General features: G+C 56.7%; 1 protein-coding gene across 2 annotated transcripts; it reads left to right on the top strand.

Annotated features, from left to right (window-relative positions):
• Positions 1-63: 63 nt before the first annotated feature.
• Positions 64-24641, top strand: SETD1B (SET domain containing 1B, histone lysine methyltransferase). Of its 2 annotated transcripts, none has more exons than XM_061384741.1 (17): positions 64-1254; positions 1744-1931; positions 2170-2268; positions 2914-3184; positions 5199-5311; positions 6255-7493; positions 11127-11954; positions 12415-12676; positions 12760-13091; positions 13178-13283; positions 14056-14541; positions 15853-17109; positions 17932-18098; positions 19571-19702; positions 19789-19908; positions 19993-20130; positions 21998-24641. In XM_061384741.1, the coding sequence occupies exons 2-17, from the start codon at positions 1758-1760 to the stop codon at positions 22169-22171; spliced, it is 5898 nt and encodes a 1965-aa protein (XP_061240725.1). In that variant the 5' UTR covers positions 64-1254; positions 1744-1757; the 3' UTR covers positions 22172-24641. The 2 variants fall into 2 exon arrangements, with proteins under 2 accessions (XP_061240725.1, XP_061240726.1); XM_061384742.1 differs by lacking the exon at positions 64-1254 and adding an exon at positions 1295-1634.
• Positions 24642-25509: the final 868 nt, after the last annotated feature.

Genomic DNA, 25509 nt, shown 5'->3' with positions numbered 1-25509 from the left:
GGCCGCCCTGCTCCAGCCAATTACCTACCCACGGCCAAATTACAAACCCCGAAAAGAGCCCCAATATGAAATACACTACCACGAAGCCCCAGCGAGGCGGCTCCCTCTCCTCGGTCGCCAGACAGGAGAGGCAGAGGGGGCTGCAAACGCGTCCTCGCGAAGCCCGAGAGCCTCGGAGTTGAACTCACAAAATGGAAGCCGCGCGCTGATTGGCCGCCGCCACTCCCGGACCTTTAATAAAGAAAGGGGAAGGAAAGATAAATGCAAAAAAGGGGGAATCGTTCCTCCGCCGGTGGCTGGAGGAAAGGGGGGGGGGAGGGGTGCGGAGGGAGAAGCATGTGTTCACGACAATTACAAGGGCACTCCTCTCCAAAAATAAAAACAGAAAGAAGCTTCTATCACTCAGGTCCAGGCCCGGGCTGCTTCCTCCCAGGAATGTAAATGCTAATTTGGTTAAAATCCTGGTTTCCCCTCCTCAGCTCAGCTCCGGGGGGAGGGGGTCGCGGGGCAGAAGAAGAAGCCATAGCCGAGATACCTCGATTGCAACTCGTCTGGGGGCCGCCTTGCCGCCCCTCACGGCTCCGGGCGTCCAAACACACAATCATACACCCCAAAACCAGCCCTTTCCCTTGGGTCCCCACGCGCCCACCTCGGGTCTTGGCAGTTTGGAAACAGTTTTGGAGGCCTGAGGCGCAAGCCGCGGCGGCCGCGGCTCGGAGGGTAGCCCCAGCCGCGGGAGGTAGAGCCCGGGGAGACCACCCCCCTCCCCCGCCGCCAAGCCCCCCATCTAAGTCCCAGCAGAATAAATAAATTAAAAGGCCTTCCCCCGGGGAGGGGGGAGGCAGTGTGGGAGCGCGCGAGTGAGGGGTGGGGGGCCGCTGGGGCCCGGGGCTTTGGCGGCGCAGCTGCCGCCGCCGGGAGAGTGCCTGGGGAAGCGGCGAGGAAGGAGAGGGGAGGAGGAAGAGGAGGAGGAGGAGGAAGAGGAGGAGGGTGAGCGCTCGGGTCGGGCTCCTTAGCGGTGTATTGTGGGATGTGCGGCTACTGGGAGCCGAGCCTCCGCCGCCAGCCGCCTCCCGGGCAGCAGCAGCAGCAGCAGCAGCAGCGGCGGCGGCGGCAGCAGCTCCGGGCCCGGCAGCCGCGGCGGCGGCGGCGCTCCCCCCTCCCGGCCCCCCGTCCGGCCGCTCCGGCCTCGGCTCCCGCGGGGGACACCATGTACTGGCTGGCGGCGCAGGGAGGCCGGCGCCCGGCGGGGATGTAAGCGCGGCTCGGGGAGGGAGAGGCCGCGGCCGGCAGCCGGGCGTCCCGAGCCCCCAGCCCCGGCCCCCGCTCCGGCCCACCGAGCGAGCGGGCGGGCGGCGCCAGGCCTGCCGGGAGCCCCGCGCCCGAGCCGGGCCGAGCGAGCGAGCGAGCTAGCGCCACGCCGGGCGGCCGGGCGGCCGGGCGGGCACCATGGGCCGGAGCCCGCGTCCTCCGGGTGCCCCGGGCCCCGCCAGTCCGCACCAGGGGCCCCCGGGAGCCCCTCGCAGCCGCTCCGAGACGGTGGCCGAGCGGGCGGGCGCCTAATTCTCCGGAAGGGTTATTCTCTCGCTCCATTCTTATTTTGGGGGGGAGCCAGCTCCTTTTGGGGCGCGCTGGTAAGGTGGGAGGGGGTGGGGGGCTGGACGATTTGATTCTTTAGCGTGTGTGTAGAAGCGGCCGCCGCCGCCGCCGCGGCGGAGACGACAACAACTTGCTCGTTTTCAGGTTGGGTTAACGGCATGGAGAACAGTCACCCCCCCCACCACCACCACCAGCAGCCCCCGCCGCAGCCCGGCCCTTCGGGCGAGAGGAGGAACCACCATTGGAGAAGTTACAAGTTGATGATTGACCCGGCTTTGAAAAAGGGGCATCATAAACTGTACCGCTACGATGGGCAGCATTTCAGCCTTGCGGTGAGTAGCCGGCGCGCCTCCCTGTCGGCCCCCCCCCCCCCCCGAGCCGTGCCGAAGAGATTGGGGGCTGAGTGGTCCGAGCGGCCCGGGGACCCCCCCCTTCCTGACCACCCGGCCAACTGTCAGCCAGGTCCCTAGTCCTGGAGTTTGACAAGTGCCTGGAGAAGGGGGGGTTCCTGTCCCTGACCCTGGGGAGTGGGACCAGCCCACCCACTCCGCCTCTCTTTCCTATCCACAGATGTCCAGCAACCGCCCGGTGGAAATTGTCGAAGATCCCCGGGTGGTCGGCATCTGGACAAAAAACAAGGAGCTGGAGCTGTCGGTTCCCAAATTCAAGGTAGGACCCCCTCCCCCGTATCCCGCGCCCCTCCCCCCGCCCCCCCTCCCCGAGTTCGAAAATAACGCCAGTCCTGACCTAGCCCAGCCGGATTCTGAGTTCCCGCCGTCCGGGGGCTGGGGAAGTTTTGGCGGGGAGGGGGAGGTTGCACAGAGAGGGGGTGTCCCCTCTCGGCTACAGTAAACAGAATAACACTCGGTGAAACTGTAATCAAGGAGCTGATACAGTGTCCTGCCCGCCCAGCTGGGGGCTCCGAGTACCCACCTGGCTCCTGCCTGCCCAGGAACTCGGCCCTGGGACCCGCCCCCCTTCCCGGCTTTGTGGTTTTAGGGGGACAGCTTCCTAGCCCGAGGGGTCGTCCCTGCCCTGGCAGCAGGAAGAAGAGGTCAGAGTTGGGGGGGGTGGGGAAAGAGAAACTGTTTCTTTTTCCCCTTTCCTTTCGAACCCAGAGAACTTCCACGTTCCAAACGATTTAATCCTCCGCTTCCCGGGCCCGCCCGCGTGCTTTCCCCCTCCCCCCCAATTTTTTTTTTTTTTTAATTTTTTACCCTTCATTGTTTTCAAAGAGCGGGCGAGTGGGAAATGTTCTGCTTTCCCTTCGGTTTCAATGTTCTCCAAACTCCCTTCCCCCTCGTCCCCTGCCAGATCGATGAGTTCTATGTGGGCCCGGTGCCTCCGAAGCAGGTGACATTTGCCAAGCTGAATGATAACATCCGTGAAAACTTCCTAAGGGACATGTGCAAGAAGTATGGGGAGGTGGAGGAGGTGGAGATTTTGTACAACCCCAAGACCAAGAAGCACTTGGGCATTGCCAAAGTGGTCTTTGCCACGGTCAGGGGAGCCAAGGAGGCCGTTCAGCACTTGCATAGCACTTCGGTCATGGGTAATATCATCCACGTGGAGCTGGACACCAAAGGTGAGTGGAGGCCCGCTCAGGACAGCCACCGCCGAGGAGCCCCAAGACCTGTCAGTGTGACCCCCTTCTCTCCCAGGGCCCGTCTTGCAGTGTTGGGGAGCCCCTCAGTTTTCCTTGGGTACCCCCCTACAACCTTATTTTCTTTTGCCCCCCTCTTGAGGGTAGAGTCACGTGGAGCTAAATGTGTTGTCTGTTGCTAGGAGACGGAACTGTAATTTACCAAATGTGCCGGTCCTTGGCCACTGCACCCCTAGGGACCACCTGGAGGCTTCCCCACTGCTGACACCCCCGTGGGCCCCTCTCGGAGCCCTGGTGGCCTGGGTTTAGGCAGTCCCCAGTGTTGCTGTCTGTGTTAGGAGAGGAGACAGGGTTTGTTTATTAGGGGCGGGGGGGGGCGCTGAGAAAAGAGCCACGAAGCCGCTTTTAAATGTGCGAAGAGTAGGTCTCTCCACTAAAAAAGTCCTCCTAAGGGGTTAGGGAGTGCCCCTCCTCCTCTTGCCGCCCCCTCCCCCTGGAAGTGGGAACCAATCTGGGCCCGGAGTGTGGTTTCATTGATAATGTTCCCGATAGAGCTGGGCGGGCTGCTCTGGGTGTTCAAGGGTTGACACTGTGTCTTCCCTCCTCTCTCTTAAAGAGACAGCATCACCTCCCAGGCAGCAGAATCCCACTCTGCGCTCGCTCTGAGCCTCTGAGCGGCTGCTGGGAGAGCTGGGCTCTGGAAGCCATACCTCCCACCCTCAGGGTCCTGGGAGGCTTCTCCTCCGTGCTGACTGGGGGGCTTCCGGACCTCCATGGCATCCCCTAAAGTTTGTCTGTGGCCGCTTAGAGTTCCTATAGAATATAGAAGAAAGTGTCAGGTGCTCTAAGGTCCAACCAGAGGTGACTGGGCAGACATTGTTGGGGTCTTTCCCACCTTCCCCCGCTGTGGGGGGGTTCCCCGGGGACCCTGCCTGGGAGGGTTTAGGTGGGTAACTTCCAGGGGTTCTGTGAGCATGGGGTTTAGGGGCAACTGGGGTATACCAAACCTAAGACCTGAAAATCTAAATCTTCTTTTTTGCCTTTAATACATGTCAACTGAGTTTCTTAGTCTTTGCTGGGGGGTGTGGAGGGACGCTGCTCCTGGTTGGGCACAGTTACCCTATAAACTTTTGCCAAACCTGTCCCAGGCCTGAGCCTCCTCAGGGCACAGGCCAAAGCCCCCTTCACCTCCCCTCCTTTTGTCTCTGTCAAGGGAGACCCCTTGGGTGGTGGCAGGCTTATCTTAAGGAACAGTCAGCCCTCACCAAAGTTGTAAAAAAAAAAAAAAAAAGGCCCTTAGAGACTGCCACTAAGTTTGTATTTCAAGAAAGAGACCGGTAAAGAGTAGCTCAAGGAATGTGTCTCCTTTGCATATGTAAGCAGCTGCCTCAGAGGGCTCTATAAATATCGATAATCTGGCCCCCTGGTCTGTCAGAGGCCTTTCTCTACTGGTGGGGGGCTGGGAATGGGGAGGAGCTAGGGTGGAGGGTTATCCAACAGGGGGACTGGGGACTGGGAGGAGGCTGTCAGTCCTAGAGTGCTTTTACAAACTCTGTCAGTCACCCAAGAGGGTTCACAACAAACTGTCACTTCTGTGTCACTGGGTCTCCTTTTCACTTGCTACTGGGCTCTGGCTGGTAGATGGGAAGGCAGAAGAACGGGGATTACCTGACTGTGGTAATGGCTGGCATGGCACAGGTGACAGGAAGGGGCTTTGTGGTGGGGGTGGCATGTCTATATTTGGGGGAGTCCCGGTGTCATGAGACATTAAATTCTTGAATCTCAGGATGAGAGAATCATACAGTTTAGCCGCTTCATTGAACAGATTGTACCTCCCGAATGAGGTACAAAGAGAGAAGTGGGAACTTGGTCAGGGTCACTCAGCTTCCCAAGGTGTGGGGTCCCAGGTACAAGGGGACCCACAAGGATGCCCACCTGTGGGGGCTGCCCCATCCTGGAGCCTCACTGAGGCTTCCCTCCCTTGCCTTTTCTACAGGGGAAACCCGCATGCGGTTCTACGAACTGTTGGTCACGGGCCGATACACACCCCAAACCCTGCCAGTGGGTGAGCTGGACGCTGTCTCTCCAATCGTGAATGAGACCCTGCAGGTGGGTGTGTGACCCCACCCCATCACCAGTTTCCCAGTGTGCACCCCCCACCCCACTTCACCAGCTCCAGCATGGGACACCACGACCCAGGAGGGAAAGAAGCCTGGCTGTGCCCACCACAGCTTTCAGTGGGGTGCAGGGGAGGGTCCTGAAAGCCCTGTCTGCTGAAGCACCCTCTGGCTTGGCCCCTCACCCTTTCCCTGCACACGCTGGGATTACCACTGATCAGAGCCCATGTGCTTTCCACGCTGATCCTGAAACACTGCTGTGTTCAGGATCCTGTTGTCTGGTGTCCCATCGACCCCTCCGTTCCACGCCCCCACCCCCGCCAACGAAAGCCTGGTTCAGGGCTCTCCTTCCAGAGCAAGAATGACTCTTCCCTCCTTCCCCAACCACTGCCCCCCAGAACACCCACCTGGACCACCCTCTCGCAAGTGGACCACTCTCAGGAGTAGCTTTTACCAAGTGAAGAGTCTTTGCTTACTTGCTGATCCGCTGGGATGTCTATCAGGCACTTTACCATGTTACACTATTTAAAGCCTAAAATATCGAGAGGCTGGGGGAACAAGGTAGCCACCCCTCACTTCCATCGTTGGCCTCGGCTACCTCTGCCTGGAAGGTCTTTGATTTCTGACGGCCTGAGGCAGGAAGGAAATCCCAGTGTAAACCAAGACATCAGGGTCTTATCTTTACCCTGCTTCAGGGATTAGGAAAAACCCTCAAGGTTCTCTGAGGATAATTGGCTACCCCAAGATTAGAGAAGGTGAGGCCCATCCAGCTATTCTTCTTTAATCTCCCCTCCCCTCTCCGTTCACCATGCTGAGTGACCAGTTTGGCTCCGAGCTCCCCGGAAGATGGAGTGAGAGGGGAAAACAGTCCCATTCTAGTGCATGATTTCCCCCCCAGCGATCTCAGACCTTTCTCCCTCTTTCTCTCTTTCCAGCTGTCAGATGCCCTGAAGCGCCTCAAAGATGGTGGCCTGTCTGCAGGCTGTGGCTCCAGCTCGTCCTCTGTCACCCCCAATAGTGGTGGGACACCCTTCTCCCAGGACACAGCTTATTCCAGCTGCCGCTTGGACACACCCAACTCATACGGCCAGGGCACGCCACTCACGCCACGCCTGGGCACCCCCTTCTCGCAGGACTCGAGCTATTCCAGCCGCCAGCCCACGCCCTCCTACCTCTTCAGCCAGGATCCCACAACGACCTTCAAGGCTCGGCGCCACGAGAGCAAGTTCACAGATGCCTACAACCGCCGCCACGAGCACCATTATGTCCACAACTCGTCTGCTGTCACTGCAGTGGCAGGGGCCACAGCTGCCTTCCGGGGTGCGGTGGACCTCCCATTCGGGGCAGTTGGCGGCAGTGGGGGCAGCAGTGGGCCCCCATTCAAGGCCCAACCACAGGATTCTGCCACGTTTGCCCACACTCCTCCGCCCACCCAAGCAACCCCTGCGCCCGGAGTCGCCTTCAAGTCAGCTTTCTCTCCGTATCAGACTCCTGTGCCCCCTTTTCCCCCGCCCCCTGAGGAGCCCACCACCACAGCCCCCTTTGGGGCCCGTGACAGTGGCGAGTTCCGAAGAGCACCTGCGCCCCCACCCCTGCCACCCGCCGAGCCCCTGACAAAGGAGAAGCCTGGCACACCGCCGGGACCCCCGCCCCCTGAGGCCAACAGTATAGAGCTGGGTGGTCGGCCAACCTTCGGCTGGAGTCCTGAGCCTTGTGACAGTCCCGGCACGCCTACGCTGGAGTCGTCGCCCGCAGGGCCAGAGAAGCCCCATGACAGCTTGGACTCTCGGATCGAGATGCTGCTGAAGGAGCAGCGCACCAAGCTGCCCTTCCTTCGGGAGCAGGACTCAGACACAGAGCTGCAGATGGAGGGCAGCCCCATCTCCTCCTCCTCCTCCCAGCTCTCCCCACTGGCCCCCTTTGGCACTAACTCTCAGCCAGGCTTTCGAGGCCCTACACCACCCTCTTCGCGCCCCTCCAGCACTGGCCTGGAAGATATCAGCCCCACGCCACTGCCTGACTCAGATGAGGATGGTGAGCTTGATCTGGGCCTGGGGCCTCGGCCCCCACCCGAGCCGGGTCCCCCAGACCCTACTGGTCTTCTGGGCCAGACAAGTGAGGCGGCCTTGGACCTGGCTGGAGACAGGACCCCAACCTCAGAGAAGATGGATGAGGTACCACATAATGTTTGTCTGTCTGTCTGGGCTTGGTTTTGTCTGTCTTGTGGCACCCTCTTTCCTCCCTGAGGATATAACTACAACACACAAGCAACAGGGCCAGGAGAGCCAAAATAACAGGTCAAAAATAAAAAGAACGTGCAGAAAGCATCAGGGGCCTTGACTGAGCAGTTGGTTTGCCTCTGAGCTCCCTAGCAGCTTTGGCGAAAAGGGAAACTTGACCTAGATCTGTTGCTCTCCATGTTAGGTTATGGGAAGTTGAGACTTTTCTGGGGGATAAAGTCTGAATTGAGCTTCTTTGGTTGAAGTCTGAGATCCCAGAGAGTGTGGACAAGTGATGGTTTTGGGTCCCTTCCTCTGTTGGGTAGCTAAGGGCCTGGTCAAGACTAGTCCTGACACTCAGACAGTTACGGGGAAAGGGAGTAACCAGAGTGTTCTGCTGAGCTGGGTCAGGTGGGAACTCTGGAGCTCTGTCTCCTAGTACCTGGTGCCCCTGGAAACCATGTGGGGCAAGGAGGGCATTGAAATTTACCTTCTCCCTCTCCTCTGACTCCAAGAGTTTCAGCAGGAGGGCCACAGCCAGAAGCAAGCAAAGCTGAACCCCCACCCACCCACCCTCTGCCTACCCACAGAGCTTCATTTGGGGTCTCTCTGCCCAAGCTCCATCCTCAGGGTTAGCATGAGGGATGCTGCCTGCCACATTCTCTTGTGGGGAGGATTAAGTCATCTTCCTTGGCTCTGTTCCTACCCTCTCCTGGTCCAGGCACCTGCCCTGGCCCTCCTGGAGACCTGCTTTGGAACTTGTGATCCTGAAAGGCATGAGCAGCCAGGAGCTTAGAGGGAGCTCTGTGCCCCTGTGGGTGGCGGGAGGAGGGGCCCTCCCTCCTTCCCAGGTCCTTTGATTAGGCCGATTTGGCTGCCTCAGGGAGGAACAGAGAGGACCTTGGCTTGCCTGGGAGGGGACTGCAGGTGGCCAGGGCCCCTGGGGGCCTCTAGGCTGATCTGGCAAGTGGTTTCTGGCGCTAAGGAGTTCAGGCAGGGAGAGTTGACAGGTGTTCAGAGGTGGGGGCGCTACTGGCTCTGCCATCCTCCTTTCTTCCCGAGGTTAGGGGATGTTTGTTTACCATGCTCACTTGCTGATTCAGGGCTAGGAAGCCTAGAGTAGCTGGAGAGAACGGGCTCTCTCGCCGGGTCACTGGAGGAAAGGAGAGACTGAGGCCCAGAAAGCTGTGGTCCGGGAAGCCCCGGGAGTACGGACAACCTCCAAGGTGGCCCTCGGGAGCCCCCTGCCGGCAGTCGGGAGAATGGCTCCCGGGCCCCGCCGAACCAAACCTAAAGGAATCCCAGCCTAGGCTGACCAGGCGGGAGAGCAGCGCGAGGGGGCACTCCCTATCTTCACAGAAGCTGGTGGTTAGAAGTTCTGGTTCCAGGCCTTAAGCCTTGAGCCTCGAGTCCCACCTCTGTCACTTACTGGTTATGTGACCTTAGGGAAGTCACTTTCCCTCTCTGAGTCTCAGTTTCATCATCTGTGAAATGGTGGGATAGTCAGAGTATCCGCCTCACGCCGTCTCGGCTTAAGTGAGGTGCTGCACGAGAAACTCCAGGAACAGCTCAAACTGATGCCCAAGGCTCAGCGGCTAGTTCCCACAGGTTCTCGCCCCCCGGACGTGGGAGGGGCGGAGGGAGGGGCAGGGCCTCGAGCTGGTGCGTGGACCCCGGTCTCCTTGTGATTGGCTGGCAGTGGGGCTGGGGTTAACCCTCTGCGTGCTGCGCCTGTCTCGCAGGGCGCTGTCCAGGACTGATCTGGCGCTGTCCCTGAGTATCAGGCTGCAAGCCTGCCAGTGCCTCCCTCTCAGCACGAATGTGGGACCCTGAGAGGCAGCGAGAGTGTGTGTGTCTGTAGAGGGGACAGAGTAACAGCCCGAGCGTCCTTCTGCTGCCGGAGATTTCGTTTTCCTTTTCTCCCAGTCCCTCCATATCCCTTTTCTCCCTCCCTTGCCTGTAGGTCTGACCTTTGACCTTCTAGCCTGCGTAGACCCCCCACCTCTTTAACCTTCAAATGCACTCCCTGTCTCTGGCAACCTACAAAGGCTCTGTCTCCCCAGATGGCACCTGAGCTACCTTTTCGCCTCTGGTCCTGACACAGGAGCCTGGGGGCAGTCCATTCCTCCTCTCCCAGCCCCTGTTCTGCCTTCTTGCTCCACCTCTACCCTGTGGACACCATGGCCTGCTCCAGTTCCAGGCCTGTGCACCCAGCTCCCCAAAGCTCCAAGTGTGAATGTAAAGAGGACCTCGCTATTTCACAGCCAAGTCACACTTGGCTCCCCCATTGACCTGGTACCGCTGTCCTGGATTCCCACGGCAGCCCCGACCCCTCACTCAGCAGGCACCCTGGGCTCCAATCTCAGCTGTTTCTGACCAGCGCCTCTTGGGCCAGTGATTTACGTGTGTCTCTCTGAGGGTGTTTTCTCACCTGTCAAAAGATTGGAATAGAGCCCTTCCTCATGAGATGATGGTACAGATAAGAAACATGAGACATTGTGCTCACAACACTCAACCCAACCACAGCCTGTACAAAAACTATGTGAACGGAATAATTAAGGAAAACATACAGACTTATCTCCTTTTCATGCACCCTGACTCCTGCTAAAGCTTCTCCTTCCCTTGCTTCTGTCACCTCTGCCAGGCCCTCTCTGCCACAGTGAAGACTGCAGGCCAACTGGGAATAAAGGCTGGTGAGCCACTTCCTGGTTGGAATCCAGGCTCCTTCTCAGTGGCCATGTAGCCTTGGGCAAGTTAAGCTCTCAGTGTTCAATTTTCTCATCAGTAAAATGTGATAAACACCTACGTTGCAGGTTTTCTGAAGGTTAGCTGAATGAACATACATAAAATGCTTAGAAAGGTGCCTGCCAATAGGACAGGCTACGTGCTGTGATAAGTTGTTTCAGTCATGTTTGACTTTTTACAGCCCCATAGACTGTAGCCCACCATACTCCTCTGTCCATGGGATTCTCCCAGCAAGAATATTGGAGCAGGTTGCCATTTCCTCCTCCAGCAGGGAAGGGCTATAGAAGTGTTATTAACTATTAGTATTATCTTCTCTGAATACAAGTTGAAACAATCTTTCAAATTGAAACAGAATCTTTTTCCTTCTTCATGTCTCACTGCCCCCTTCTCTGCTTTCGTTTTCTTTGCAAAGGACTATATATTTCACATTCATCCTAGTCAGCCTTTGCCTTATCCCTCTAGAAGTTCAGCTCCAAGAGAGCAAGTTTGTCTGTCTTGTTCATCACCGTGTCCTCAGCACCTGGGACAATACCTGGTATACAGCAGGTGCTGAGCAAATGTTTGTTGAATGAACGAATGCATGAAGCTGCATGATAACCCCATGAGGCAAGTACTATGATGCCCAAGATACAGATGGGAAGACTGAGGCTTAAAGAGGTTAAATGACTTGCTCAAGGCCACACGGCTGGGATGGGAAGGGATGAGGATCAGGACTGCGGAAGCCATGTTGCTCACTAGTCTTGCAGAAGGCTGCTTCTCTGACCTTCTGGTGTTGGGAAGGGGAATCTGGGAGCCTGGCTTCCCAGGCTCCCCCTCACTTCTCTCCCCTTGCTCTCCCTGCAGGGGCAGCAGTCCTCAGGGGAGGACATGGAGATCTCAGACGACGAGATGCCCTCGGCCCCCATCACCAGCGCTGACTGCCCCAAGCCCATGGTGGTGACCCCAGGGGCCGGGGCCGTGGCAGCTCCCTCCGTGCTGGCCCCAACCTTGCCACTGCCCCCGCCCCCTGGCTTCCCACCACTGCCCCCGCCCCCACCCCCACCCCCACCCCAGCCCGGCTTCCCCATGCCCCCACCTCTGCCACCACCACCGCCCCCGCCACCCCCGGCCCATCCAGCTGTGACAGTGCCCCCACCACCCCTGCCAGCCCCGCCGCCTGGTGTCCCACCCCCACCCATTCTGCCGCCACTGCCGCCCTTCCCACCAGGGCTGTTTCCTGTGATGCAGGTGGACATGAGCCACGTGCTGGGGGGCCAGTGGGGCAGCATGCCCATGTCCTTCCAGATGCAAACGCAGATGCTGAGCCGTCTGATGACGGGCCAGGGCACATGCCCCTACCCCCCCTTCATGGCTGCCGCAGCTGCAGCCGCCTCCGCCGGACTGCAGTTTGTCAACCTGCCGCCCTACCGGGGCCCCTTCTCCCTTGGTAACACTGGCCCAGGCCGCGGGCAGCCCTGGCCACCCCTGCCCAAGTTTGACCCATCAGTGCCACCACCAGGCTATGTGCCCCGCCAGGAGGACCCGCATAAGGCCACTGTGGACGGCGTCCTGCTGGTGGTGCTCAAAGAGCTCAAGGCCATCATGAAGCGGGACCTGAACCGCAAGATGGTGGAGGTGGTGGCCTTCAGGGCCTTCGATGAGTGGTGGGACAAGAAGGAACGGATGGCTAAGGTGAGTGGGCAGCATGTCCCCTCGGTGGGGGGCGGGCAGGCCAGAGGCAGAGACCTGGCCAGGCAGCCTCTGTCGTCCCCAGGCACCTTAGTGGAAACACCACCACCCAGATCCCCCAAACAGAATAGTGTGTGTTATTTTGTGAAGCCAGTGTGTCGATGACACGTGTGTACTCACTGTGTGTTTCTCTTGGATTCCAATCTCCAAAACTCCAGTGCCCCTGCCATGTGTGGGCAGCCATAGTAACAGCTTCTCAGGTGAGGAAGTTGAGGGTCAGGGAAGCGGAGTGTGGCGCTGGGGGTGTCCTGAGTAGTGACATGAAATGCGGTAGGTTCCAGGAAAGGAAGTGCCCAGTTCGGGCATGACTGTCACTGTGGAAAGGATGGCAGGCTACTCGAGGGACAGGGTTGGTGGCCGTACTCTAACCACACTGACCTTCCCCTCCTCTCTCGCACCCCAGGCCTCGCTGACCCCAGTGAAGTCGGGTGAGCACAAAGATGAGGACAGGCCGAAGCCCAAGGACCGCATCGCCTCTTGCCTGCTGGAGTCCTGGGGCAAGGGCGAGGGCCTGAGCTACGAGGGGCTGGGCCTGGGCATCGGGCTGCGCGGGGCCATTCGACTGCCCTCCTTCAAGGTCAAGAGGAAGGAACCGCCAGACACAGCCTCGTCTGGTGACCAGAAGCGGCTGCGCCCCTCCACCTCCGTGGATGAGGAGGACGAAGGTGGGGCCTTGCCGGGTGCTGGGACTTCCTCCTTCCCTACGCGCCCCCACCTGGCTCTGACCGCCCGCCCTCCCTCCCTGCAGAGTCTGAGCGTGAGCGGGACCGGGACATGGCCGACGCCCCCTGTGAGCTCGCCAAGCGGGACCCCAAGGGCATGGGCGTGCGGCGGCGGCCAGCCCGGCCCCTGGAGCTGGACAGCGGCGGGGAGGAGGACGAGAAGGAGTCGCTGTCGGTGTCGTCTTCCTCGTCAGCATCCTCGTCCTCGGGCTCCTCGACCACCTCACCCTCGTCCTCAGCCTCTGATAAGGAGCGAGAAAGCACGGAGGAGGAAGAGGAAGGGGAGGGGGAGGAGGAGGGGGAGGAGGGCCCCAGGAGCCAGATCTCCTCCTCCTCAACCTCATCCATGTCAGATAAGGTATTGTTTGGGCTTGGGGAGGCCTGGGGAGCCGGGCCAGGCGAGGGAGCCCTTCGGCTCACCTGTCCAGCATCCGTCTCCCCTAGGATGATGATGATGAAGACAGCGACGACCGGGATGAGTCTGAGAATGATGATGAGGACACAGCCCTGTCAGAGGCGAGTGAGAAGGAAGAAGGGGACTCAGATGGAGGTGAGTGTGGCTTCTGGCCCAGCCCAGGGTCCCTCTGCAGAAAGCAGAGCCTGCACAACAGTCAGCAGTACTGAAGGGGTAGGATTTCTTGACTATGAAGTGTGAAGTCATTAAAACACAAACACAGCCTGCCGTGTAATTCCTTTTTAATGAAATGTCCAGGATAGGTCAGTCCACAGAGATAGAGAATGAGATGGTTGGATGGCATAACAGACTCAATGGACATGAGTTTGAGCAAACTCCAGGAGATTGTGAAGGACAGGGAAGCCTGGTGTGCTCCAGTCCATGGGGTCGCAAAGAGCAGACACGACTGAGCGACTGAACAACAGTAGAGACAAAGAGTAGACTAGTGGTTGCTGAGGTCAAGTGGTGGGGATAGAGGGGTGATAGCTGAAAGGAACGGGCTGCTTCTTGAGCTTGTGAAATTTCTATCTTTGGGACACGATAGAAATGTCAGTTGTCCACATTGTGAAGGTGCTAAATACCACCGTGTCATCTACCCTAAGATGGTTAGGTTTATGTTATGTGGATTTCACCTCTGTTGGAAAAAAACAGATGATGGTGAGTTAATACACACACACACACACACACACACACACCCCTCCACACACACACACACCCCTCCACACACACACACACCCCTCCACACACACCCCTCCACCTACCTGAGGGACAGGCTCACCCCAGCGCCTCCTGTTTTGAGCCCTTTGGTGGCGCCTCTGCTGGGGCACAGCAGATAATAACAGGGCCCTTGCCCGTGTCCCCCATGCAGAGGAGACGGTGAGCATCACCACCTCCAAGCCTGGAGCTGAGTCCTCCAGTGAGAGTTCTGAGTCATCTGACTTCGCATCAAGCTCCGAGTCCTCTTCATCATCATCCTCAGAAGATGAAGAAGAGCTGCCAGCTGGGGAGGAGGAGGAAGAGGAGGAGGAGGAAGGAGAGGCAGCTGCAGACGAGAGCATGGCTCCCACTGCTCCTGACGAGGACTTTGAGAATGAAGTGGTCACAGGAGCGCCCACAACGGAGTCACAGGGCCCAGAAGAGGAGGTGGACATTGAGGCTGAGGACGAGGCCCCTAAGGAGCGGACCCCGATGCTGGAAGAGCCCCCCTTGCCTGTGAGTGTCGAGGAGCTGGCTGGCTGCAAGGAGCCCCCCGGGGAACCAGGCCTGAACCAGGAAGGGGCCAGGTTGCTGTCTCCAGAACCCCCTGCAGGAGAGATGGAGGCCCGGCCCCTGCCATCCCCAGAGCCTACCCCAGGTAATACTTGCAGCCCATGGGAAGGCGGTGGGAATAGAAACAAGATGTCTTTAACCATCAGAATGAACCAGGGCTCCTTTGTGCCATCACTTAAAGTTACCAAGTAATTTCCTTATCTGTAAAACGGGATCAATGGATGGTGCTTCCCCCGTAAGGTCATACGGGAGGATGGAGCAAGATGACTTGCCACTACGAAGCTGGGTACCTGTTAGACCCCAAAGGCAGGTCTGCTGCTGTCACCATTCCTCACTGTATTTCCCTGGGGTCTAGTCCTTGGACTGCTAGTCCCATGAGATGCTCCCAAAAGAGGTGTGGATGTGTATGGTCTTTTAGTGATAGGCAGGCAGAGAAGGCTTCTGGGCCCTGGGCACCTATCACCAGAAGGGTGCTGGGTGGGTTAAAAGGGGCTGTGGGCACTGCCCCCTCCATCATCTTGGTGGAGCTGCACAAAGCACGTGAAAGGCTCTGGCAGTGCCGTCCAAGAGAACTTTGTACAGCAATCAGCATGTTCTCTCTGCCCTGTCCAGCCCCATAGCCACTAGACACAGCATTGTTAAGAGCTTGAGAAAGGGGGAGAGTGCCGCTGTGGGACAGAATTTGTAATGTTGATTAATTAAGTTAGCATAAACTACTGTATGGGGTCACACAGAGTCGGACACGACTGAAGCGACCTAGCAGCAGCAGCAGCAGAAACTACTATAGCCACACGTGGTTAGTTGGTACCTCTAATAGTCCTTAAGGAGAGCAACCCGTTGTATTTTGTTTAAGTTTTTTATTTGGCTCTAGAACCACAAATTTTTGCAAATTGTTAAACGTATTTATAAAGCCTCTATTTTTATCTCCTTTATAGTTTTAGGAACTGATAATAACAACAGTGGACCAAAATGGGCAAAAGTATCGTCCCTCCTGGAGCTTACGCTCAGGGCAGGGTGATAGATGACAGCTGATAATTTAGAAAACACACTAGGTGACAGTGGAGAGAAACGCTAGGAGAAAACCTTAAAGGCTCTGACAAGTCGTGCAGAAAAGGGACTTGTTTAATTTTATTCAATAGCAGAGGTCATTTTCTTGGTCCATGGTATGTGCCTTGCTCACCGGAACACCATTCTAAAGACAGTGTCAAGGGCGCCAGCTGGGTCTCCTGCATCTTTGATTGATTCCCACCAACATTTCTCAAATCCTGCTGTATATCTAGGAATCTAGAGGGTGCGAGTGCATACCCAGAGAGGTGTCCAGGGTACAGTAGGGTAGCATGAGGAGGGGCCGTTTGAGTCAATAACTAAGGTCTGCTTTCTGCCTGCTGCTCTGCAGAGGACAACCTGGAAGCGGAGCCTGAGGCCCCGGCACTGCTTTCTTTACCGCTGCAGCCACCATTGCCGCCGCCTCGACCGCCCCGGCCACCCAGCCCACCACCAGAGCCCAAGACCCCAGACCCCCCACTCCCATCCGTCCCTCTGGAGCCTCCCCCCCATGAGGAGCAGCCCCCACGTACTCCGAGCCTCTGTGGCAGCCTGGGCAAGTCCCAGAGCGCCGAGGCGGTGCCGGCCACGCCGAGTGGGGAGCCCTTGCCGACGGCGGGCAGTGGCGGCCTGGCCCTGAGCTCCCCGCAGCTGCCCGGTAGCCCCTTCTCCTACCCATCCCCATCCCCCAGCTTGAGCAGCGGGGGCCTCCCAAGGACACCTGGCCGGGACTTCAGCTTCACACCCACCTTCCCCGAGCCTGGGGGCCCCCTACTTCTGCCTGTCTGCCCCCTCCCAGCTGGCCGGCGTGACGATCGGCCTGGCCCCCTGGCCTCCCCGGTGCTCCTGGAGACAGGCTTGCCACTTCCTTTGCCCTTGCCCTTGCCCCTGCCCCTGGCGTTGCCCGTACCTGTCCTGCGGGCCCAGTCGCGGGCCCCCACCCAGCTGCCCCCTCTGCTGCCTGCTCCACTGGCCCCTTGCCCACCCCCCATCAAGAGGAAGCCGGGCCGGCCCCGGCGATCCCCGCCAGCTGTGCTCACCTTGGATGGGCCTTTGGTCCGACCGCCAGGAGGGGCCGCCCTGGGCAGGGACCTCCTGCTTCTGCCAGGCCAGCCACAGACCCCTGTCTTCCCCAGCACCCATGATCCCCGGACCGTGACCCTGGACTTCCGGAACGCGGGGATCCCAGCCCCCCCACCACCCTTGCCCCCCCAGCCCCCTCCACCCCCACCTCCACCACCTGTTGAGCCCACCAAGCTGCCCTTTAAGGAGCTAGAGAACCAGTGGCCTTCTGAGGCCATACCTCCGGGTCCCCGTGGGCGTGACGAGATCTCCGACGAGTTCATGGCCAAGGTGCGGGGGTCCTGGCGCCGGCCACTGAAGAAGCGCCATGAGGACCTGGTGGTCTCAGCCTCGCCCGAGCTCTCACCACCGCAGCCTCTCTTCCGGCCCCGCTCAGAGTTTGAGGAGATGACCATCCTCTATGACATCTGGAATGGTGGCATTGACGAGGAGGACATCCGCTTCCTGTGTGTTACCTACGAGCGGCTGCTGCAGCAGGACAACGGCATGGACTGGCTCAACGACACGCTCTGGGTCTACCATCCCTATATCCTGCCAGGTGGGGCGGGGGCCACAGCTCCCTCTCTGGGCGGCATCTCCTACGAGGGCGCATGTCACCACCACTTGTGGATGGTGTCTGTGTGTTGGTGCCACACCAGGCTCTGTATGGAGTCATCTCTGCCTTGTGCACCAGAATTAAGAGATCTTGGGGCCAAACGTAACAACGTGATTGTACAACATAACAGAAGCAGGGGCTGACAGAGGGCTCACTCTTCCTGGCTCCCCCTCATCAGCTAATTTAATTTTTCCAACAGCCTAGGGAGGTGGGGGCTATTATTATTCCCATTTTACATAGGAAGAAACTGAAATTCAGAGAGGTTAAGTTACCTGCCCAAAGTCATGCAGCTATAAAGTAACTGAGTGGAGATTTGAACCCAGGTAAACCTGGCTCCAGAATCTGGGCTATTAATCACAATGCCCCCATAGTCAGTTGTTAGCACAACCCAGTGAAGTTGGTGCTATCTTTATCCCTGCTGTACCAAACTAATATACTGAACATTTATTCTGTGTCAGGAGCTCTACTCAGCATCTGTAATCATTCCGAGGGTGTCATAATTATCCCATTTTGCATATGGGGAAACTGAGGCAGAAGGTAGATAAGAAACACACTCAGGACCATGCAGCTAGGTACCTGACAGAGTTGTAACCACAGTGGAGTTGGGCAGTGGGCAGCTTTAGGGAGGTGGCCTAAGTGTGGGTGGTAGAGCTGGGTGTCATCAGCGTCCTGGAGATGGGTCTGAGGGTAAGGCCAGGTCTGGGAAGATGGGGCTCTCCAAGAATGTCCATGTGGCCCTTGACCCACACCCACCCACCAGCCTCTCTTCAGCTAAGAAGAAGAAACGGGACGACGGCATCCGGGAGCACATGACGGGCTGTGCCCGCAGTGAGGGCTTCTATACCATCGACAAGAAGGACAAGCTCAGATACCTCAACAGCAGTCGTGCTAGCACCGACGAGCCCCCCACGGACACCCAGGTAGGGCCATCAGGTGCCCACCCACCCAGGAGCCTCCCAGGCTGGGCAATGGGTAGGGGCCCTCCTGGAAAGGGTGCCAGGCAGCCAGGGCAGTTGTGGAACCAGAGGCCTGGCTCACGGTGCCATCCCCCTGGGTGCTCAGGTGTGAGAGGTGAGGCGAGGTGAGCGGCGGGCAGGGAAGCGATTGTGAAGGGTCTTTGTCAGGGATGTGAACAGTGTTGAATTGCATCTCCAGAAGTTAGCTTCATCTTTTTTTTAATTCAGCAAATAAATTGGGTAGGTTGGGTGTGGGGGTCTGTGTGGGGAAAAGTGAATGCCTTTGAAAAACTTAGCAGGATCATTAGAACATTAGAAAGTCTAATGGATGGGACTGGGGGCTGACTGGAGGCAGAATGGCATGACGCTGCTGGGTCCGGCCTGGGGCACTGGGTAACTGGATGCCAATCACAGAGGTGAGAGGGAAAGTGAGACCGTTGTGTTGGGACAGCTTCAGTTCTGGGGTTTATGGAACATCCAGGTAGTGAGGTCAGGTAGACAGTTAGATGTATGGGTACAGTATAGAGCCTGGGAGGGGTACTTCCGGTTCGAGGATTTAAATTTAGGCATTATCAGGATGGAAGCGTTAACCAAAGCCCGCAGCAGGGATGAGCTGACCCAGGGAGAGCACCTGGAGGGGAATGAAACTCCCAGGTATTAATGGCGGGGACAGGACCAGGAAAGCCAAGAGAGGGAAGGGATGCAAGGGTGTTGGGAGGAGTTGTGATTTCAAATGAAAGCCACGGGTTATTAGGGTAGGTAAGTACTCAACAGCTTTACTTTTTAAAAAATCATGTATTTATTTATTATGTTTGACTGTGCTGGGTCTTTGTTGCTATGAAGGCTTTTTTGTAGTTGTGAGCAGGGTGAGCACTCTAGTTGTATGCTCAGGCTTATTGCTGTGGTGGCTCGTTGCAGAGCACAGGCTCTAGGGTGTGTGGGCTTCAGTAGTTGTGGCACATGAGCTCAGTAGTTGCGGGTCCTTGGCTCAGGCTCAGCAGCTGTGGCACAAGGCCTTAGTTGCTCCATGGCATGTGTGATTGAACTGTGTCCCCTGCATTGGCAGGGGAACTCTTTACCACTGAGTCACCAGGGAAGTCCCTGATCGCCATCGTCTGTCCAAGAAGCAGAGATGCTTCAGATCTGTAATTGAGAAGAGAAAAGATGACAGGAGTGAAGTGGATGCTGTTTTGTTACATTTAAGATTAGAGGAACTTGAGCACGTTCAGATTCTGACAGGAAGGAACCAGGTGGAGGAGAGGTGGTGATTAGGACAGGACAGGCATAGGTGTGCCCAGAGCAAGGAAGCTGGGGCCACAGAGCTTAGAGTAGGGTCGCCAAGGACAGCGGGACACAGGTACCGTGGTCTGTGAGGCCAGGTCCCCCAGACGGCCACACTCCTCTCTGATCTGTCACCCGCCGCCCCACCCTCGCAGGGCATGAGCATCCCCGCGCAGCCGCACGCCTCCACACGGGCAGGCTCCGAGCGGCGATCTGAGCAGCGGCGCCTGTTGTCCTCCTTCACTGGCAGTTGTGACAGCGACCTGCTCAAGTTCAACCAGCTCAAGGTGAGGCCAGACCCCACCTGGGGCAGCCGGGGTAGCCCTGGGACCGAAGGCCATGACTCTCACCCGCATCTCCGTCCCTCCCCTAGTTCCGGAAGAAAAAGCTCAAATTCTGCAAGAGTCACATTCACGACTGGGGCCTGTTCGCCATGGAGCCCATCGCGGCCGACGAGATGGTTATCGAGTATGTGGGCCAGAACATCCGCCAGGTAAACACTGCCGGGCAGGACAGGTGTGGGAGCCAGGCCATGGCTAGCCCCGCCCCACCCAGACTGAGGCCTCTTCCTGGCCAGGTGATCGCGGACATGCGGGAGAAACGTTACGAGGACGAGGGCATCGGTAGCAGCTACATGTTCCGGGTGGACCACGACACCATTATCGACGCCACCAAGTGCGGCAACTTCGCGCGTTTCATCAACCACAGCTGCAACGTGAGTGTGCGGCTCGGGGCCACGCCCCCGGGGGCGTGCCGCGAGGACCTGGAAGCCGCTGGCACAGGAGCCAGCATGGCCTCCTTTCCAAGCATGGGGCCGAGGACGGGGGGCTCAGGAGGGAGGACGCAGTGTGATGCCTTGTCTGAGGAGCCCTTCTCCTCTGACCTTCAGTTTTCCCGTCTGTCAAATGGCCCTAATGAGACCAGAGGTGTACCTGACACGGTCCATATAGTTGATAATTGCAGAGTTCCTTCTCCCTGCTGGGTTTTTTCTATGCCTCTGAGGTTAGTGCTGGCCAGTAGAAGTTTCTACAGTGAAGGAAGTACTCTGCATCTTTGCTGTCTGCTCCTGTACACATGAGGTACTGAGCACTAGAAATGTGGCCAGTGTGGCTGAGAAACTGAGTCTTAAATTAACTTAAAGAGACACACAGGGCTAGTAACAGCTGACATGGCATGAGTCTGGGGTGTTGGAGTGGATGTTGATATCAAGGTTGGTTGTCTCATGGAGACAAGCACAGGGAGCTTCAGATGGGAGGTCAGGTACTGCTGATTGTGGGTCAAGTCTTGTTTGGCATTGCTACTTAGTGAGTGACCATGGACAGGTTACTACTTGTCCAGCAATAGTTACAAGTTGCTACTTCAGTTTCCCAAGCTATAAAACTGGGATGATCACAGTCCCTTCTCATAGGTTGTTGGGAGGACCAAGAGGGTTACTGAGCACAGGCCTGTGCAGACACAGTGGGCTCCCAGCACATGCCAGCTCACAGCATGGTGACTTGTCATTCCCTGGGGCCGGTGGGGACTTTGCTGAGAGTCTCCTGTGAAAGCCTGAGGGATGAGAGGGAATTACCTGGGTGTAGGAGTGATTGAAGTGAAGCCTGGGGCAGGGAGGGAGGGAGAACACCTCTCCAAGGGGCAGAGAAAAGGAGGTTGGCAGGGTGGCTGGTGGCTGGGTCACTCAACCTTATAGGCAGAGCTGAAAACTTTCTCTAAAAACTGAGGCAGGCTACTGACTGGGGGGTGACAGGATTTGCTGTCCTTTTGGAAAGACTTCCCTGGCAGTTGGGGCAGGAGTGGAATTATTCAGAGCAGAGACAGGCAGCGGGGACTTACTGGAGTCCAGGCCCATGGTGGCAGAAGTGAGAGCCCCTGTAGATGGAACCTGCTGAGTGTGGTAGGCCAGATCCAGCCTGCTGGAGGGGAGGTGAGGCAGGGGAGGGATGCTTGGGGGACTGGGTGAGTGGAATGGCCACTCCCTCAGTTTGAATTCACTGAGCCAAAGATGTCTCCTTGAGCTGTCAAAGGTGGATATCAAGCAGGAAGTTGGATCTGGGGTTCTGCAGCACAGGCCAACCTTTTTGTAAAGGGCCAGGGAGTAAACGTTTTTGGCTTTATGACCCAGACCATCTCACAGCTGCTAAACTATCATTGTAACAAAGGCAGCCACAGGCAGTATGTAATAAAAGGGCAACTGTGCCAATAAAACTTTATTTGCAAGAGCAGGCAGCTGGGGGGTGGAGTTTGCTGATCCCTTCTCTAGAGCTGTGAAGTAGGGCCTGGGCTAGAAATATAAATTTGGGGTCATCTACGGTATAAAAGAAAATTGAATATTTCCCTAGGAAATAATTCGTTTTTATTGCAATCATCATGCTCATTTAACCTCAGAGGCTAGGGGTCTTTCTCTGCCCGATGTGGGAGCCGAGGCTGAGAGCAGGTGACCAGTGGGCACTGGGGTTGTGGGGCCAGGGCGTCGGGCCTTGAGCGTGGGGTTCGGTTGAGTTTCAGGGTATGCAGTCCGCGAGGGCCTGGTTGGGGGCCCAGGTAGGTCGGCTCACCCTCCCCCACTCCCATCCCACCCACAGCCCAACTGCTACGCCAAGGTGATCACGGTGGAGTCACAGAAAAAGATCGTCATCTATTCCAAGCAGCACATCAACGTCAATGAGGAGATCACCTATGACTACAAGTTCCCCATCGAGGACGTCAAGATCCCCTGCCTCTGTGGCTCTGAGAACTGCCGGGGGACCCTCAACTAGGCCGGCACCCGGGGTTGTCAGCCACCCCGGCTCCCAAGCGTGGACCCCGGCTCTCTGGGGCCGGGTCCCACCCCCCACCCCCATTTCAGGTGCTGTCCCTCTACCCAGTGGCCGTGCCAGGGCCTGGCGCCCCCAACACTACCCCCCAGGTCCCACCGCAGCTCCGGCCCCTCAGTGGGAAAGGGCTTCTCTGTCTCAGCCCGTGTCTCCTTCATTTTTTTTTAAATGCTCCTTTTGGGACTTTGGTTTAGCTCTTGTGTAAATGTCTTCCCCCACCTTCTCCCCTTCATCCACCTCTTTCCCTCTGTGTTTTCTCATCCTGTCCTGCCCCGTCAGCCTCTTCCCATGAATGCTGCTATGTTGTTCTGTCTTCTCCTTTTCTTTTCTTCCTCTTCATAAGAAAAGACATTTTTAACCGTTGAAATGTGAAAGCAGAATCAGAGAGTGGGGACCCCCAGCGGGGGCTGCAGAGGCCTCGTTTGATTGTGCGTCGGCCCAGGCCCACGTTCTGGAGCCCTCCAGGCCTGGGCGCCAGGCCAGGTGCTGCAGAGGAGGGGGTCAAGCCAGGCGGCTCTGACCTCAGAACACTACGGAAGGCCCCCTCTCTGCTGGCGGACTCAGTGAGAAGAAGACCCCCCTCTTTCCCATCCCCTCCTCAGTCTGTTCCTTCCCCAGCAGCCTGGGGGTGCCTTCCCCCCGCCACACACGCCCTCCAGCAGACCCTGGTGGAGCCAAGCTGGCCCCAGGCAGGAGTTTCCCCTCTGGGGCTCTCCATGCTACCCCACACCTGCCATCCCCAAAATCTTGGGTTCAATGTTTACTTTCTCATTCAAATGCCAGCAACGAGGGAGCCTCCAGGAGGCCCCAGTGTGGGCAAGGGGTGCTGGAAGTAGGGTATTTACTCTCTCCGGCTCTCACCTTCACCCAGGGGGAGAGATACACCTCCCAGGGAAGGCGGGTCCCCCAGTCCCGCCACTACGGGTGTCTGACCGAATGCGTGTGGCATTTTTTTTTTAATTTGCTTATAAGCTTCACCTGCTCGCCCCCAGCCCATAGAGCCTGACTCACCCTGCCAGCAAGCCCTCACCCCAGGAAGCCAAGAGCATATTTATTTTCAGAGTGAGAAGGTGTATTTCTCCCAGAGAAAGGAAAATCTTGGAAAAGATTTAAAAACTCACAACTAAGTCTGATAGTTTTTTTTTTTTTTAACCCTTTACATCATTCTCTTCCAAGTTCCTTTCCATGGATTTTTTTTTTTTTCTTGTGCGTGTATAAAATCAAAACGAAGGGAAAAAAAAATAGGTTTTTGAAGTTCAGAACCGACTTCTGTACATAGGCTGCCATAAAGGACTTTTTCTCGGGAACATTGTTTCTTGTAGAAACACGTGGGAAGACTTTTTTGCTTATTTCTTTGTACTTCCAAAAAAACCCACACACACACACACACACACAAAACAAGTCCCCCGCACCCCAGAAAGCAAAGCAGGCGTGTAAATAATTTATGGAAAGTGACTGCTGTGACCAAGAGTCATCCTCAGCAAGACGGGAGCGCTCCCGGTGGGGCCGCACCACCCTGCGGATGCAGGCCCGGAGCCTCTGGTATCTCAGCTTGTGTCAAGCTTGTTATCATGTAAATTCTGTACAAAGAATTGTTATTTTTTTCTCTCTCTTTTTTTTTTTGTCGTTGGTGGTTTTGTTGTGTTTTTCTTTTTTTTTTTTAATTTCTTCACCCCAACCCCTCTCTGAGACTATGCCCACTGGTTTCAAGGTCGATGAAATCGGTGGCATGAAGACACAGAAAGGGACCTGGGTACAGCGGCAACCTTCTCTTCCTTTTGCGGTTTTCTGCCTCATTGTGCAACTGAGGAAATATTTATTTTTCATATGAGGAAATGTGTAGTTTGTAGAGATGGCTGATTTAAGTTACTTCTGCAGTCCCCAAGGGGCTGGCTTCAGTCTATCCCCTCCTCCCATAAAAGAAGTGGAGGTGGGGGATGTGAGGAAACCAGGGTCCGGGGTCCTGCCTCACCCCTCACCCTGGCCTCACCTTGCCCAACCAGCCTTCCCTAAGGGCAAGTAAGGGCCTGGGCCCTCCCTGTCCGCAGGAACCCCTGTCCCGCCCCTGAAGTGGCTTGCGATAGCCAGAAATGTGTCAGGTCATTTTTCTTTCAATGCCTTCATTTTCACTGAACAAACTTGCTTTTCAAGAGTTGGGGGTTTCTGCTTTTTCTTTTTCTTGTCCCTCCCTCCCTCTTTCCTCCAGCCAAGAAGAGAATCCATAAGTTTTAGGGATGTTTGTGCATATAGACTCTCATCGTATGTAACTTGTTTTGAAGAGAAGTGTTTCCGTTGTGGGTGTGTCTTGCTGTAAATATTTGTTCATATTTTTGTGAATTCAATACTATGTACCATTGTATTATAGTAACTTTTATAAAGCAAACCATAAATATACTGACTTTTCTTACAGATACGCCGTCTCTCTTGCTCTCCTGTCTGTCTGTCCTCCTCCCTTCTTTCTGTAGGGGGCATACCACGCTCACAAGGAGTGGGTGCTTACTGGGCTGGGGGTTAGGGTTTGATCCCTGGTCCAGGGAACCAAAGTTTGCATGTTACAACTAAGAGTTCACGTGCCAAAACTAACACCCAGCATGAAAGTCGCTCAGTCGTGTCCAACTCTTTGTGACCCCAGGGTCCATGGAATTCTCCAGTCCAGAATACTGGAGTGGGTAGCCTTTCCCTTCTCAAGGGGATATTCCCAAGCATCCCCCCCTTCCCAAAAACAACTTCCTTAAAAAAAGAATAAAGGTTATGATAAAGAAAAAATAGCTAGGAGAAGGGGGAGTCAGGGGGAAGGAAATTAAATTTTAAATAGGATGGTCAGGGAAGCCCACTTACCTGACGTGAACAAAGCACAAAGGAGATAAGGGAGTCAGCCCTGTGGAGATCTCGGGGAAAGGTGTCTGAGGCGGAAGGAACAGTGAGTGCAAAGTCCTGCGGCAGGAGCCTGCCTGGTGTGTTTGAGGACCAACAAGCAGGCTTGCATAGCTGCAGCTGAGTGACAGGAAGGGTGAGGCAAGGAAATGAGGTCTGAAAGGTACCTCATGGGGGAGGCAGATGCTGTAAGGCCTCACAGGGCAGCACAGGAACATGCCAGGGCGTCCAGTTCAAGGCTCAACAAAAGACACTTCCAAATCTCAGTTTCCTTCATGTTCCCTCTTCAACCTGCTGCTATATTTTCCACCTTGATCAATGACACTTCTATTCATGCCTCCACCCACCTACCACTGCTGCTGCTGGTTACCTAAGCTCAAAGGCTGGAAACCCTAGACTTCTTTTCC

The sequence above is a fragment of the Bos javanicus genome, chromosome 17 (genome assembly GCF_032452875.1).
Source record: "Bos javanicus breed banteng chromosome 17, ARS-OSU_banteng_1.0, whole genome shotgun sequence".
Lineage (NCBI taxonomy): Eukaryota > Metazoa > Chordata > Mammalia > Artiodactyla > Bovidae > Bos > Bos javanicus.
This window is presented reverse-complemented; position numbering and strand designations above follow the sequence as displayed.

Bases quoted from the DNA above. Each gene is read 5' to 3' on its own strand.
- SETD1B (XM_061384741.1), top strand. From the start codon at position 1,758: ATGGAGAACAGTCACCCCCCCCACCACCACCACCAGCAGCCCCCGCCG. The intron at 5,312-6,254 runs GTGGGTGTGTGA...CTCTCTTTCCAG, and splicing joins TCGTGAATGAGACCCTGCAG to CTGTCAGATGCCCTGAAGCG. The intron at 14,542-15,852 runs GTAATACTTGCA...GCTGCTCTGCAG, and splicing joins ATCCCCAGAGCCTACCCCAG to AGGACAACCTGGAAGCGGAG.